Source organism: Geotrypetes seraphini, chromosome 7, assembly GCF_902459505.1.
Source record: "Geotrypetes seraphini chromosome 7, aGeoSer1.1, whole genome shotgun sequence".
NCBI lineage: Eukaryota > Metazoa > Chordata > Amphibia > Gymnophiona > Dermophiidae > Geotrypetes > Geotrypetes seraphini.
The window spans coordinates 58,840,237-58,855,068 of NC_047090.1; the positions used below are offsets into that span (position 1 = coordinate 58,840,237).

General features: G+C 46.5%; 1 protein-coding gene across 2 annotated transcripts in view; it reads right to left on the reverse strand.

The window, feature by feature from the left end:
• Positions 1 to 14,832, reverse strand: part of NUP50 (nucleoporin 50) — a 220,834-nt gene that overhangs the window by 166,638 nt on the left and 39,364 nt on the right. The window contains exon 2 of one of the 2 annotated variants that reach the window (XM_033951873.1): positions 9,590 to 9,668. The exons of the other annotated variant lie outside the window; for it this stretch is intronic. Within the exon in view, the coding sequence (XP_033807764.1) occupies positions 9,590 to 9,658 (69 nt within the window). The 5' untranslated portion in view covers positions 9,659 to 9,668. The remainder of the gene's footprint in view (positions 1 to 9,589; positions 9,669 to 14,832) is intronic. 2 annotated transcript variants of the gene reach the window in all.

Genomic DNA, 14,832 nt, shown 5'->3' on the forward strand with positions numbered 1-14,832 from the left:
AATCTGAGTGGAAAACAACTACCGGTAAGTTCACAAAAAACACTGGTGTGAGAGAACAGCAAGACATGTTCTCTCTGCTCCACGAAAAGACAAAGACTGGTCAACAAGTTTCCAAGTATATTTAAAATTTTCTATCCCACCCTAGTTACTGCTAGAAACTTAACTACAGCTTGCTACACCAGGCTCCGTTGGATGACATCACTCGGAAATGAACAGGAAAGCCTGTTTGTCCTCAAAGAAACACTTCAAGACACTAGGAATTTTTTGCTGGGAGACATCTGAAAAATTAGCCACAGCAAAATCAAAACAACTCAAATACCGACCGGGTGTCCTAGGCCTACTGAAGATGAAAAGCAACCAACAAAAAAGGAAAACTTAAAATGCCCAAAATAAACCAAACCAAAATGGCTAGTAAGGAAAAAGGGATCCTGCACAACAGTGACAGGACTTATACAAGTGAAAAAACACTGCCAAAAATACCTCAAAATATCAAAATAAGACCTGAAAGGGAGCACCAGAAGAATCCAATAGCAATGTTACTTACCGTAACAGTTGTAATCTAGGGACAGCAGGCAGCTATTCTCACTAGTGGGTGATGTCATCCGACAGAGCCCCGATACGGACGTCTCGCAAGCATACTTGCTTGCAGAAACTCAGAAGTTTCGAGATGCCCGTACCGCGCATGCGCCAGTGCCTTCCCACCCGATGGTCCGGGCGTGTCTCCTCAGTTCAGGTAACTAGCAGAGAAGCCAATCCAGGGGAGGTGGGTGGGACGTGAGAATAGCTGCCTGCTGTCCCTGGATAACAACTGTTACGGTAAGTAACACTGCTTTATCCCAGGACAAGCAGGACAAATTCTCACTAGTGGGTGACCTCCAAGCTAACCTCAATGGGATGGTGGGAGAGTTGGCAACTTAAGAGAATAAATTTTGTAATACTGTTTGGCCAAACTGTCCATCCCGTCTGGAGAAAATATCCAGACAATAATAAGAGGTGAATGTGTGAACCGAGGACCAAGTGGCAGCCTTACAAATCTCCTCAATCGGTGTCGATCTGAGGAAGGCTACAGAGGCCGCCATTGCTCTGACCTTACAGGGAAGGGGTAATTCAGCCTGGGCATAGCAGAAAGAGATGAAAGCCGCCATCCAGTTGGAGATGGTACGCTTCGAGACAGGGCGTCCCAACTTGTTTGGATCAAAGGAGACGAAAAGCTGAGGAGCAGTTCTGTGTGGTTTGGTGCGATCCAGGTAGAAAGCCAAAGCACGCTTACAGTCCAGAGTGTGAAGAGCTGATTCTCCAGGATGAGAATGAGGCTTAGGAAAAAACACAGGAAGAACTATGGATTGGTTGAGATGAAATTCAGAGACCACTTTAGGCAGGAATTTCGGATGAGTGCGAAGGACCACCTTGTCATGATGGAATACTGTAAAAGGTGGATCCGCCACTAAGGCCTGAAGTTCACTGACTCTGCGGGCAGAAGTGAGGGCAACCAGAAAAACCACTTTCCAAGTGAGAAACTTCAATGGAACCTTGTTGAGAGGCTCAAAAGGAGGTTTCATAAAACAAGAAAGGACAACGTTGAGGTCCCAAACCACTGGAGGAGGTTTGAGAGGAGGATTGACATGGAAAAGTCCTTTCATAAATCTGGAAACCACAGGATGAGCAGAGAGGTTTCCCTTGTAGAGGCTGATGGAAAGCCGCAATAGCACTCAGGTGGACTCGTATAGATGTAGATTTGAGTCCAGACTGAGACAGGTGTAGAAGATAGTCCAATACAGAAGACAGGGAGGCTCGCTGAGGCTCCTTACAATTAGAAACACACCAGGAAGAAAATCTAGTCCATTTTGGGAGTAGCATTGTCGAGTAGCAGGCTTCCGGGAAGCCTCCAATACATCCCTCACCGCCTGGGAAAACTGGTGAGGAGTTACGTTGAGAGGAACCAAGCTGTCAGGTGGAGAGACTGCAGGTTGGGATGAAGTAGAGATCCCTGATTCTGAGTAAGCAGCGAAGGAAACACTGGAAGAAGGAACGGCTCCCTGCTGCTGAGTTGAAGTAGAAGGGAGAACCAAGGTTGCCTGGGCCACCGAGGAGCTATCAGAATCATGGTGGCATGGTCGGATTTCAACTTGACTAGAGTCTTTTGAATGAGTGGAAATGGAGGAAACGCATACAGAAAGCGATTCCCCCAATCCAGCAGAAAGGCATCTGCCTCGAGATGATGAGGAGTGTAGATCCTGGAGCAGAATTGAGGCAGTTTGAAGTTGTGGGGAGCCGCAAAGACGTCTATTTGAGGCATCCCCCACTGAGAGAAGATCCGATGAAGGGGTTTGGAATGGAGGGTCCATTCGTGAGGCTGGAGGAGACGACTTAAGTTGTCAGCCAAGACATTGTCCTTCCCCTGAATGTAGACAGCTTTGAGGAAGGCGTTGTGGCGAATCGGCCAATCCCAGACCTTGAGAGCTTCCTCGCAGAGGGTGGCCGAGCCCGTGCCCCCCTGCTTGTTGACATAATACATGGCGACCTGATTGTCTGTGCGAATGAGGATCACTATGTCGTGAAGCAGATGTTGAAATGCCTGAAGAGCATTGAAGATGGCTCTGAGCTCCAGAAGATTGATTTGATGGAGGCGATCCGCACTGGTCCAGAATCCCTGAGTGCGAAGCCCATCCAGATGAGCCCCCCATGCATAGGTCGAGGAATCTGTTGCGAGAACCTTTTGGTGGGGAGGAGTGTGAAACAGCAAACCTCTGGAGAGATTCAAAGAGGTCATCCACCAAAGTAGAGACTGCTGAAGAGCAGGAGTGACAATGATGTGGCGAGAAAGGATCTGACACCTGTGTCCATTGAGAAGCCAGGGTCCACTGAGGAATTCTGAGGTGAAGTCTGGCAAAAGGAGTCACATGAACTGTAGAGGCCATGTGGCCCAGCAGAACCATCATGTGTCTCGCTGAGATGGACTGGCGAGAAGACACTGACTGGCAGAGGTGAAGAAGAGCATCTAGACTCTGAGGGGGAAGGAATGCTCTGAGCTGAATGGTATCCAGAACCGCCCCGATGAAGGGGAGAGACTGGGTAGGCTGTAGATGAGATTTGGGGGAAGTTGATCTCGAAGCCCGAACTCTGCAAGAACCGAATCGTGGACAGGGTCGCCGAGATGACCCCCGGAGCCGAGGGGGCCTTGATGAGCCAGTCGTCAAGGTAGGGAAATACCTGAAGACCCAGGTTCCGGAGTGCAGCGGCCACCACCACCAGACACTTCGTGAAGACTTTGGGAGACGAGGCCAGGCCGAATGGAAGCACTCGATACTGCAGATGTAGATGTCCCACCCGAAATCTGAGGAACTTGCGAGAGGCCGGATGAATGGGAATGTGAGTGTAGGCCTCCTTGAGATCCAGAGAGCATAACCAGTCGTTCTGCTCGAGGAGGGGGTAGAGAGAAGCAAGGGTCAGCATGCGAAACCTCTCCTTGACCAGGAACTTGTTGAGGACCCTGAGGTCCAGAATAGGCTGCAGGTCGCCCGTCTTCTTCGGAACAAGGAAGTACCGGGAGTAAAACCAGTTGTGTTGGTCCACAGGGACCGGCTCGACGGCCCGGAGCCGGAGCAAAGCCTGAGCTTCTTGAAGAAGGGCGGTCTGTGTCAAGTTGGAAGGATACTCTCTTGGAGGGTGGTCCGGAGGGACCCGATGGAATTGAAGAGAATACCCTTCCCTGACGATGGTAAGGACCCAGAGGTCGGTGGTGATAGCCTCCCATCAATGATAGAAATGATGTAGGCGACCCCCAATGGGAAAAACAGGGGAAGGCAGAACGAGGTTGGTTATGCTCCCTAAGAGAGTCAAAAAGGCTGCAGAGCCTTGGGGACAGTAGAAGGCTGAGGCTTTTGTTGAGCCTTCTGAGGAGGCTGTCTCTTTGCTGGTTGCCTCGCAGCCGGAGCCTGCCTCGGAGTATAATGCCGCTGATAGATCAAGGGCGGCCTAGAAGGTCGAGACTGTTGCGGCTTAGGCTTGGGCCGAAGAATGGATTGAAAAGATTTTTCATGGTCAGACAGTTTCTTCATTATGTTTGATAGACTCGTCAAACAAATCCGCTCCTGCCACAAGGAACGTTGGCAAGTCTGTCCTGGAGGTTCGGGTTCATGTCAATGGTCCGAAGCCATGCCAAGCGACGCATAGCCACAGAACAGGCGGCAGCTCATGCCGAAAGCTCGAAGGCATCGTAGGAGGATTGCATCAACTTTAAGCGAAGCTGGGACAGCGAGGCAACCACTTCCTCAAATTCGAATCGAGCCTGAGACTCAATGTAGGGTGTAAACTTCCGAAGCACAGGCAGGAAAAACTCCAAATAAGTGGCAAAATGAAAAGTATAGTTGAGAACTCTGGAAGCCATCATCGAGTTCTGATATATGCGCTTCCCAAACTTATCCATGGTCCTGCCCTCGCGTCCCGGAGGCACCGAGGCATACACCTGAGACGGATGAGACCGCTTGAGGGAGGATTCGACCAACAGGGATTGATGAGAGAGTTGAGAGCCCTCGAATCCCTTGTGATGAACAGTGCGGTACCGAGCATCCAACTTGCCAGGAACAGCAGGAATAGAGTACGGCGTTTCAAAACACCGCATAAACGTTTGGTCGAGGAGTTTGTGGAGAGGCAGCCGAAGAGACTCAGCAGGAGGCTGAGGCAAATGCATAGTGTCGAGGTATTCCTTGGAGTACCGAGAACCGGAGTCTAAGGTAATGTCCAGGTCATCCGCCATCTGCCGGAGGAAAGACGAAAAGAATAACTAGTCTGCCAGCACTGGTCTACGAGACGGATTGGATGAAGTCGAGGCCTCGGGATCCACAGAGACCTGCGATCGACAGGGTGAATATGAAACACAGGGATCCTCGAACTCCGGTCCCGGAGGAGGAGACATATCTGATGAGGAATACCACATACGAGGCAGCTTCTTCTGCGGTAAAACTGTAGAGTGTCGAGAGGAGTGCCTCGAAGAATGCCTGGATCGATGCCCCTCCCGGTGCCTGGAAGGGGATCTAGAGCGGCGATGTTTGGAATGGTCACCAGAAGCCTCCAACGAGTAGATGGGACTCGACGCCTTAGAGCGTAGAGGTGGAAGATTCGACGCCTCTCGAGACGCAGTCCAGGCCTGATAAGGAGTGCGGAAGAACTCCTCCTGTTGTTTGCGATGCCCAGGGCTTCGATTGCCCTCTTCATCAGGGGGCGTTACGGGCTCTAAAGGGAGCATGTCACTAAAAGAGGCCCGCCTAGAGGGACCGGCCGCCAAGTGCCGCTCCTCCTCGCCGAGCAGCGAGAGCGAACGGCGAGGAGGAGGAGGAGGGGGCGGTCCGCCCCCCAGAGGCGGAACCAGCTGTTCACCCTGGATCGTGGCTATCAACTTGGGTCCCATGGTGGTCATGAGCTCGACAAACTGAGCCTCCAAAAGGGACTGCAACGAAGCCGACAAGGAGGTTGCCGCACCTAAAGTGGGGCCCCCTGCACGGTCTTCGCGCTCCTTTGTGGTCGAGTGCTTTTGCTTGGAAGCCTTCGGCACTTTGAGAACCACAGGTGGAATGGGAGGAGGAGGTACCTGATCCGAGGAGACGGAGGAAGGCACCGGTGCAGCAGGCGGAGTCGAAGCCGGGACAAAAGAAGCTGGTTTCAGGAGATCGATGCCGTAGAAGTGGCAGGAGGCTTCACCGGAACAGAGGAAGCGCTGGCCGAAGTAGAAGCTGAGGGTTCCTGAGCAGCTTCCATCTTAAACATCGACTCCCACAAAAAACAGCGACGCTTGAACGCATGCGCTGTGAGAGTGGAACAAGGCCGGCACGATTTCGGGAAATGTTCTGGACCAAGACACTGCAGGCAGCGTCAATGCGGGTCCGTCAGCGAACTCGCGCACTGGCACTTGCTACACTTTTTAAAACCGGTAATTGGCCGGGACATAGGCCGAAAAAGCTCCACCGCGAGATCGAAGGAGCGGGGCCTGAGCCACGCGGCCGACCCGGTCGACGTACCGGAAGAAATTTTTTTTTTGAAAATAAGAAACAAAATGAAACAAGCACACGATAAAGAGAAAATAAACTCAAAACCGCGTCGAATAAGAAGGCAAAAAACGAGTTCAATTGGTGCAGAATTGAAGAAAACTTCTCAGCTCCGCGGAAAGAAAAGAACTGAGGAGACACGCCCGGACCATCGGGCAGGAAGGCACTGGCGCATGCGCGGTAAGGGCATCTCGAAACTTCTGAGTTTCTGCAAGCAAGTATGCTTGTGAGACGTCCGTATCGGGGCTCTGTCAGATGACATCACCCACTAGAGAGAATACCTGCCTGCTTGTCCTGGGATAACATTATGCTCTATGGAAAAACTGCAACTAGCTAAATTCTGTGTAACAGAACGTGCAAATAAATGCAAGGTAAGCCTTCTCAAAAGGCTTTCTGAAGCTGGAGAGCGGTTCCCATGTGGGGCTCTGTCAGATGACATTAACCACATATGAGAATATTAGTAGCCTGCTTCTCCTTGGAGAATTTTTATTCTACTTGATCATTTTATTCATGTAATTTTGAATAGTCATGGGCCATAACTACAGGGTGCCCACAAAAACACTCCTTGATTTTAAATAGTTGCAAAACCAAAATTTATTGGAATATTCTTTCACCTTTGAGGCTACAGTTTCAACAACTCAAAGTTTCATATGTTGATTACATACACTCGATGTGCACCCCACCTGTTACTCAGCAAATATCGATGCGATAATTGAGCTAAGACCAAACTCTCCGAAGCATATCCGGCGTAATGGTGTTTTTAGCTTCAGTGATGTGTTCCTGCAGATCATCCATAGTTGTGGGTAATGGAGGTACGTACACTCTTGTCTTTCATATACCACCAAAGGGGAAAGTCACAAAATGTAATGTCCGGTGATCTCGGGGACCACTTGACGAACACCTGGTCATTTTGTCGCATTGCTTGTCTGAAGGTTGTAACTTCTACACCAACTGCAGCTTATAAGGGTGAAAGTGTAAGCGATTGTGTAAGATCTTGCTAACCGTGCTTTTTGGAACTTGTATTTGCTGTCAAACATTCTAGTAAGTTTTAATTTTGTAACCATTTAAAATCAAGGAGTGTTTTTGTGGGCACCCTGTATTTTAAATAAAATCTCAAGGGCTGTGGACTGCACTCTGGGAGCAGGTCTACTCAGTCACAAAAGAAAAGAGCAGGTTGGACTGGTGCAGCAGTTATCTGTAGAAGCAGAAAAATACCAGGATATTCTAGACTGTACCACTCCCTATATTGGTGATGTCAGTTCAGGTTCTCTAACTCCATATGCAGGTAGGGCAATATAACCGGGACTGATCTAGTAAATAAGGAAAACATCTTTAAGTAATTGGGAAAGCTGTGTTTTGCTTCATTCTCTGGATTTTGTGGAGGGAGGGGGGAAGACAAACCCACTGAGGAACTGAAAGGAGTGCTGTATGCAGGCAAAACCACATACTGTATATACTCAACTATAAGTCAACCCGAATATAAACTGAGAATATAACTCTTTCCCCCAACCCCCAAAACAGGAGGAAAAAAGTTGACTCAAATATAAATCAGAGGGGAAGGGGATTAATCTTCAAGTACCCTGCGCCCAGCCCCACTCCCTCCCCTGCCAGGCTCTGCACCCTGTTCTCCCTCCCTTCCTGTGCCTTGTACCCTCTCCCTTCCGATGCCTTGAAGACTTCCACCAGGCCTGCTGTAAGAACCGGTGGTCCAGGTGTGGGTCGATCCCTCCCGTCTCCTGTCCTGGCCGACTGTGCCTTCCTTTAACTCCCTCCTGCCTCCCTGTGTACCTTTCACAATCCCCTGTGATCCAGTGGTGAACCGGAGCAGAAGACAATCACAAGCGGCTCTCCATGGAGCAGGAGAGTGGGAATGCCGCTCCTGCTCACTGCTGGACCATTGGGGATTGTATAAGAACATGGGGGAGGGAGTTAAAGGAAAGCACAGTCAGCCAGGATAGGAGGGATCCCTCCTGTCCCAGCCCACCACTGGACCACTGGGGATTTTAAAAGAAGTTGGGTAAAAGTTTTTCAAAGCTGCCGGGACAGGAGGGATCCTTACTGTCCCGGCCCACTGGGTCTTACGGCAGGCCCGGCAGAGGCCAGCAACAGGTCCAGGAAGGGGGCAGGTGGGCGCTGACCCAAATAAAAGCCTAAAAATCTCAGCTTATATTCGAGTATATACAATATTCTCTTAGAATAGCCATACTGGGTCAGGGCAATGATTTATCTAGCCATGTATCCTGTTTTCACAGTGGCCAATCCAGGTCACCAGTACCCGGTAGAATCCCCAAAATAGTAGCAACGTTCCAAGCTACTGCTCCCAGGGAAGCAGTGCTTTCCCCCATGTCTGTCTCAATAGCAGATTTTGGACTCTTCCTCAAAATGTTGGGGGGTTTTTTAGCCCTAGAAATGCTGTTAGCGCATGCTTTGACAACTTTATTTTCCGACTTCTGAGAGTTCTGTATTAATGATGTGCAATGAGATCACCCATCTGAGCACCGAACTCAAAACTTGCATGTTGACAGAAATGGCAGAACTGCACACCTTTGCCTCCGCCCAACTAGCTCCAATTTGGATACATTTCTGCAAAAAAATTGCTGGTTAGTGTCATTTTACCTATAAATAATGCATGCAATTTGCAGGCAGCCTATATAAGTAGATGGTCTTTAGGCAGCAGAAAGGAGAGAGAAAATAGGACCATGACCTTACTAATATCTTGGCACAGCAAGAAACAGCACAATGGGCCTCAATAATAAAGTAGAACAATTTTATTAAGATATCCGACACGGGCCACGTTTTGGCGAGATGCCTGCTAGTTTAGGATCTACAAACAAACAGAATCAGTACACACCACTAAGTGCTTTTAACAATATTCAAGTTTTTTAAACTGGTTGTTGTTTAGGTGGCAAGTCAAATGCGCGCAAGACATATGCACGCAGACAACTGAGCACTACGACAATTCAGCGCAAGACAATTGCACGCAAGACAATTGAGCGCGACAATTGAGAGCAACGATAAATGAACGTCTTGCGCGCATCTGACTATGAACCGTTGTTTATATGTTAGATGGATTATACATTCATTTTTTCATTTTAGATGAACAGGTCACCTACCGACTCCTGACAGAGGCCTCTCACCAAAAGCATGGCCGTGTTGGGTCTCTTAATAAAACTGTTCCACCTTTTAAGGCCCATCTTGCTGTTTCTTGCTGTGCCTCTGTTCACTGCATTTCTGATTCTCTCTCTGCTATTGCCTACCAATATCTTGCCCAATACATTAGCAATTAGAAAGCTTAGGGAGCGTGCCAGGCTCATGAAAGTCCTGCTTAGAAAAATACTTAGTTTTTGCTAACAATACAAAGCTACAAATGTTTTCTAATACCAAGCCTTCAAATTAATTAGATCTTGGTTTCTGCTGTATAGCTTGCACTGCTGTGTATAACAACTTCTTATGGTTACCTAATAAACACGTTAAATTTAAATAAAAGGGTCAACAGAAAGTCATGGAAACTTAGAAAATAGGAAACCCAAAGTAGGATTTGATTTTACCTCCTCCGTATCCTCCTCCTGATCCCAATTTCTATCGGTCAGCTCCTTCTCTGCAATTCTCTTTGCCATTTTATGGCACCTGTGACAGAAAGCACATCAATAGTAAATAAGCCATTAAAGAGACTGGCTTATTGTTATGCTACCTCAACTTCAGGCTGATCATAGTAACTTAAAGTCAACTAATGGTCTCCACCTCACAATTTCAGAAGGAAAGATTAGGTTCTTACCTCGGTAATCTTCTTTCTAGTAGACACTTTATTCCTGAACCTGTGGGTAGTTAATCCCTTCTCGCGAGAATTCTTGTAGTGAGTCCATTAGCATTCTTTTGCTCTGCTTCCCATCCCTCTAGGCTGTCCTCCAATTCCTCAGTTCGTACCAAAGCAGATGATCAGCCCTAGAGAGGAAATAGAATAGGGAGGGGTATGGAGATTCTCCCCACAAAACATATTTATTCTTCCCATATCTGAAGGGACACGTATCATGTACCTTGTAGTTTTCCTTAGGCTGTGTTTGAAGCTGTAAGAAAACCAGACCCTGTTTGTTTTTCCTTCTCTGAAATACTACAAGGCCATTTTATGTTTGAAAGATGTGTGTTCTTATCTTGTTGTGAAGTGAATTCAATTGTTTTCATAATCGTATTTGCAAGAAGCTTTAGATAAAGAAAAAGGCTCTGCTGACCAAAGCACCTTTAAACTTTGGCCTTTAGATAGTAAGATGCTTGTTATTTCTTTAAAGTTTCATGTGATCTGTGTCCATATATGGTTTGTATTTACGTCACATGCTGACGACACTGACTCATGTAAAATGATATAAAAAGAGTTACAGAACATTCAATAAACTGGACATGTTTGGGAGATAGTCTGTTGTCTCTAAGATATTGTCCCCAGATGCATCTGTCTTGCTAATGACAGAGAGAGAGTATGGGGCAGTAATTGGGACCTAATCCTTTTCAATTGGGGGCCCGCCCGGGAGGGGCAGATGACATCACCAATATTTTGTGAGTATTTCTGAATTTTTTCTGTTCTTTAATACATCTCTGGTATTGGCGTCCTGTTCCCACCCTTTATTTTAAGTTCAAGCTTTGGGTTCTATTACGGAGTTTTTTGGGAAAAATCTCGGGGTACTTTTGGGAAGCGCCCCTCATGAATATAAGCAGCTGCCATTCTTTCGGGAAGATTATTTATAAAATTATTTATAGAACCCCCTGCCCATTCTGTCATTTGTGAGGTTAAAAATTTTATAGAGTATAAGATTTTATTGTCTCTTATTACTGTACTTCGCTTATAAGGTAAGGTAAGCGAATATTTTTGCATTGTTATATTGTTTTTGTAATGAGTCATAAAGGCACTTAGGATTCTCCCCCTCCTAGACAGATGAGACTTGTAAGGCTTATGTTGCCTGTGTGTGTGACACTCTCCAGCTCATATCTATCTGTGTCACTAATCCTTTCCCGTATACGTTTGCACTGTTTATATGTTTAACACATGCTGTTATGTGGAATGAATTGCAAGCGGTGTTTGAATCAGTCTAAGATCTTTCCCTCGCAGCTTGTACACAAGAACTGTTTCTTGTCTTCCTTTCGAACATACAATAGTTTGATCCTGACTCATTTTGTGCGTTTCTTCTACGGCTGCTTCCTTTGAGTACTGTGCTGGCAAAATTTTGTTTTGTTTTGTTTTCATGTGGGAAACAGAAACCCGAGGTACAATTATACTATGGGAGAGATGTTTTTAAATGAGAGTACCCAAGAAAGGGACCTGGGGGTGATGGTGGACTTGACAATGAAGCCGTTGGCACAGTGCGCAGCGGCTGCTAAGAAGGCAAATAGAATGCTAGGCATCATCAAAAAGGGTATTACAACCAGAACGAAAGAAGTTATCTTACCATTGTATCGAGCGATGGTGTGTCCGCATCTGGAGTACTGCGTCCAATATTGGTCGCCGTACCTTAAGAAGGATATGGCGATACTCGAGAGGGTTCAGAGGAGAGCAACACGTCTGATAAAAGGGATGGAAAACCTTTCATACGCTGAGAGATTGGAAAAACTGGGACTTTTTTCCCTGGAGAAGAGAAGACTTAGAGGGGATATGATAGAGACTTACAAGATCATGAAGGGCATAGAGAGAGTAGAGGGACAGATTCTTCACACTTTCAAAAAATAAAAGAACAAGAGGGCATTCAGAAAAGTTGAAAGGGGACAGATTCAGAACGAATGCTAGGAAGTTCTTCTTTACCCAGCGTGTGGTGGACACCTGGAATGCGCTTCCAGAGGGCGTGATAGGGCAGAGTACGGTACTGGGGTTCAAGAGGGAATTGGACAACTTTCTGCTGGAAAAGGGAATAGAGGGGTATAGATAGAGGATTACTGCACAGGTCCTAGACCTGTTGGGCCACCGCGTGAGCGGACTGCTGGGCACGATGGACCTCAGGTCTGACCCAGTAGAGGCATTTCTTATGTTCTTAGAAGATTAGCAAGTTGTAAATTTTCTCTGTGTTTATTTGGATACCTAGTTACTGACCTTAAGGAATGTGATTCTGTTTTTCTTTTTCTGACTGAAAGCCACATTTTTCTATTTGACAGTTTGAATTATATAAAGTACAAATGCACTTTTGATTGCCAGACTTGATGTTGTTCTTTGCTTTCATTATCAGGGTCCGTGCATGAATGCTTTTGCCCCTTCCCCCAGACTTCCCGGTTTGGGCTTCCACTGACAATGTTGCAAGCATTGCATGATTCCACTGATTGTCACTTTTTTTTCCTCCGGTATTATCAAAACCACCATCTCTTCTTACAATACGTCCATCGCTCTTGTTGTCAAAGCTGATGGCATCCCCCGCTTCGTCCCAGACTTTAGGGCTGTTAATGTTTTGGTAATTCTCATTACACCTATTGTCCCTGATGTTTCTTCCTTCCTCTCCATTCCATTGGCAGCCAATGTTTTTTTCTGTCATTGTCCTAAAGAATGTTTTTTTTCAGTCCCTGTTGATGAGGCTTCTCAGCCCCTTTTTGCCTTCACTTTTAAGCAACAGTATACCTGGTGTGGAATGCCCCAGGGCTATGTTGACTCCCCTGTGGTGTTCTCCATTGTCCTGAGGGCTATTCTACAGCCATGGACTGCCCCTCATGGTTCTGTCCTCATCCTGTACCTCTTTTTGTGTTCCATAATTCAGGAGACCTGTCAGGCTGATAGTTTGCACCTTTTACAATGGTTGTCTGTGTGTGGTCACAAGGTGTCACGAAATAAACTACACTGGTGTAAATCTGAAGTGAAATACCTGGGTTTTGTCCTGTCTCATGGTCAGAGGAAAATCTGCACTTTCCGCATTGCTGCCGCAATGCTTACTTTTCTTGATATGATTGGTTATTGCCGCCAATGGATCTCTGATTGTTCCTTCTATGACCAGATTCTGAGACAGACCGTGGGTTCTGAAATGACTGATCTTATCAGATGGACTCATGAAATGTTGGACATTTGAAATGTGCTTTGGTTTCTAGCCCAGGCCTGGGTCTTCCTGATTATGACCAAATGTTTCATTTCTTTGTCTGGGACTCTTGTAACACCATGAAGGGAGAACATGGCGGTAAGTTACGCTCTGTTGCCTTTTTTTTTTCTTTTTCAAAAGTCACTCCTGTTCAAGTTCAAGGCATGTTTGCCTGCTTGACAGCCTGGCTGCATGTGCTATGGTGGTAGAGATGGTTACTCCTCTGACCCTTGGTCACCCCACTACCCTTCACACTTCTCACGATGTTTAAGCCCTTCTTTTAAATGGGCTTCTGGGTCTCAAGGGTGAACAGGATTCTCTTCCTCTCTTTTTCACAGCTTCAGTCCTTTGTTACCCCCCTCTGAACTTGATACCTGGCGTTTGGCAGGTGCCCAAAGTCGCCCTTTTGGACGGACTTTGATGCAAAGAGGGGAAACCCTGGATACCAGCTGCTAGCTCTCCCTTATTCATTGCCCAATATCATGGTATTGGTTATCATAGTGCTCGCTCGACATTTCAACTTCTTGCTACTGATATTTTCATTCTTGACCTTTTGCTCCTTGATACAGATATATATAGCTCGATAGCTACAGCTGGCACGTTTGTGAATTGAAAACAAATTGGAAAACACAATTCCTTTCTATTGTTTTAGCTGAAATTAGGATGTTGCTAATTTAAAATGTTTTTTCTTTTTCTTAGCAGTAGTTCAGATATATTGTGACCAGCCAGGTAGTCTCCCTGTCAAGGTCCCAGCTAAGTTAAAAGACAAGGTAAAAATAAAACCCCGGAAGAAAGATTCCAGGATCTCCCAAGAGGGTATGTTAAAGGATAATGTCACTGTCCACCAGGAGGAGCCATACTTAGCTGGAGATGAAACGGGTGAATTGTGTGTAAGTCACCACCGGGGGAGCTCTAGAGGTCCCTGGGCTTCGGCTGACTCACCTAGAACAGGGCACGCCCCTAAGGTAGATAAGCCAGCAGTGGCATTCAGACCAGCAAGCCGGTTAGGGAGAAAGCTTAAGCTTTGTCTCCCTAGGGATCCTACTGAGCCAAACAGGGGCGACTGGCCCCAACCTATGGAGTTGTCTGAGGTTGAACAGACAGAGGATGAAGAATCTATGGACTTCCAGGAGAGTTGTGCTGGCTTTGATGATAATTTGCCTGAACCAATGCAGGTGAACTTGACTGTGAGCCACAAACAGTGAGTGTGTTTTGGGAACTGTTTGTGTGCTGTGTTTCCTTTTTAATGCTGTTTTTTTTGTGAGAAAGCTTTGAGAGTGTGGGGAGAGGTTTTGCTTCCAGCTGGGAGGGAATTTGAAGCCTACCTGAAGGCCTGTATTTTTGCAAAACCTGATACTCTCTCTTGTTCCTGGCTGCCATACACTGATTGCCAGAGGCTTTCTTACCTTTGTTTTTACAATGAACTGAAAATTAAGGTAAACTGAATGCTGAACTGTTTTGTTTGGATCAAGTGAAATATCTGCTTTGCAGCAGGAAGAGTAAGCGCTGCAGTGAGCTAAAGTCTCAGAAATTTGTGAGACTTAGGAAGCAGCATAAAGAGAAAATTAAGAGTTAATTGTGACTGCTTTATTTTCTTTGCCTTTTTGGCAGTTTTGGGTTTTTTTGTTACTTGAATGCTGTTTGGAATCCTGACTGTTGTGCCTAAATTGTGGAAGGCATTACTTACCTGTTTTGGAGACTTAAGTAAAGTAAACTATTTATTGGACATATCCTATTGTTGGGACTTTATTTTGGTTTTT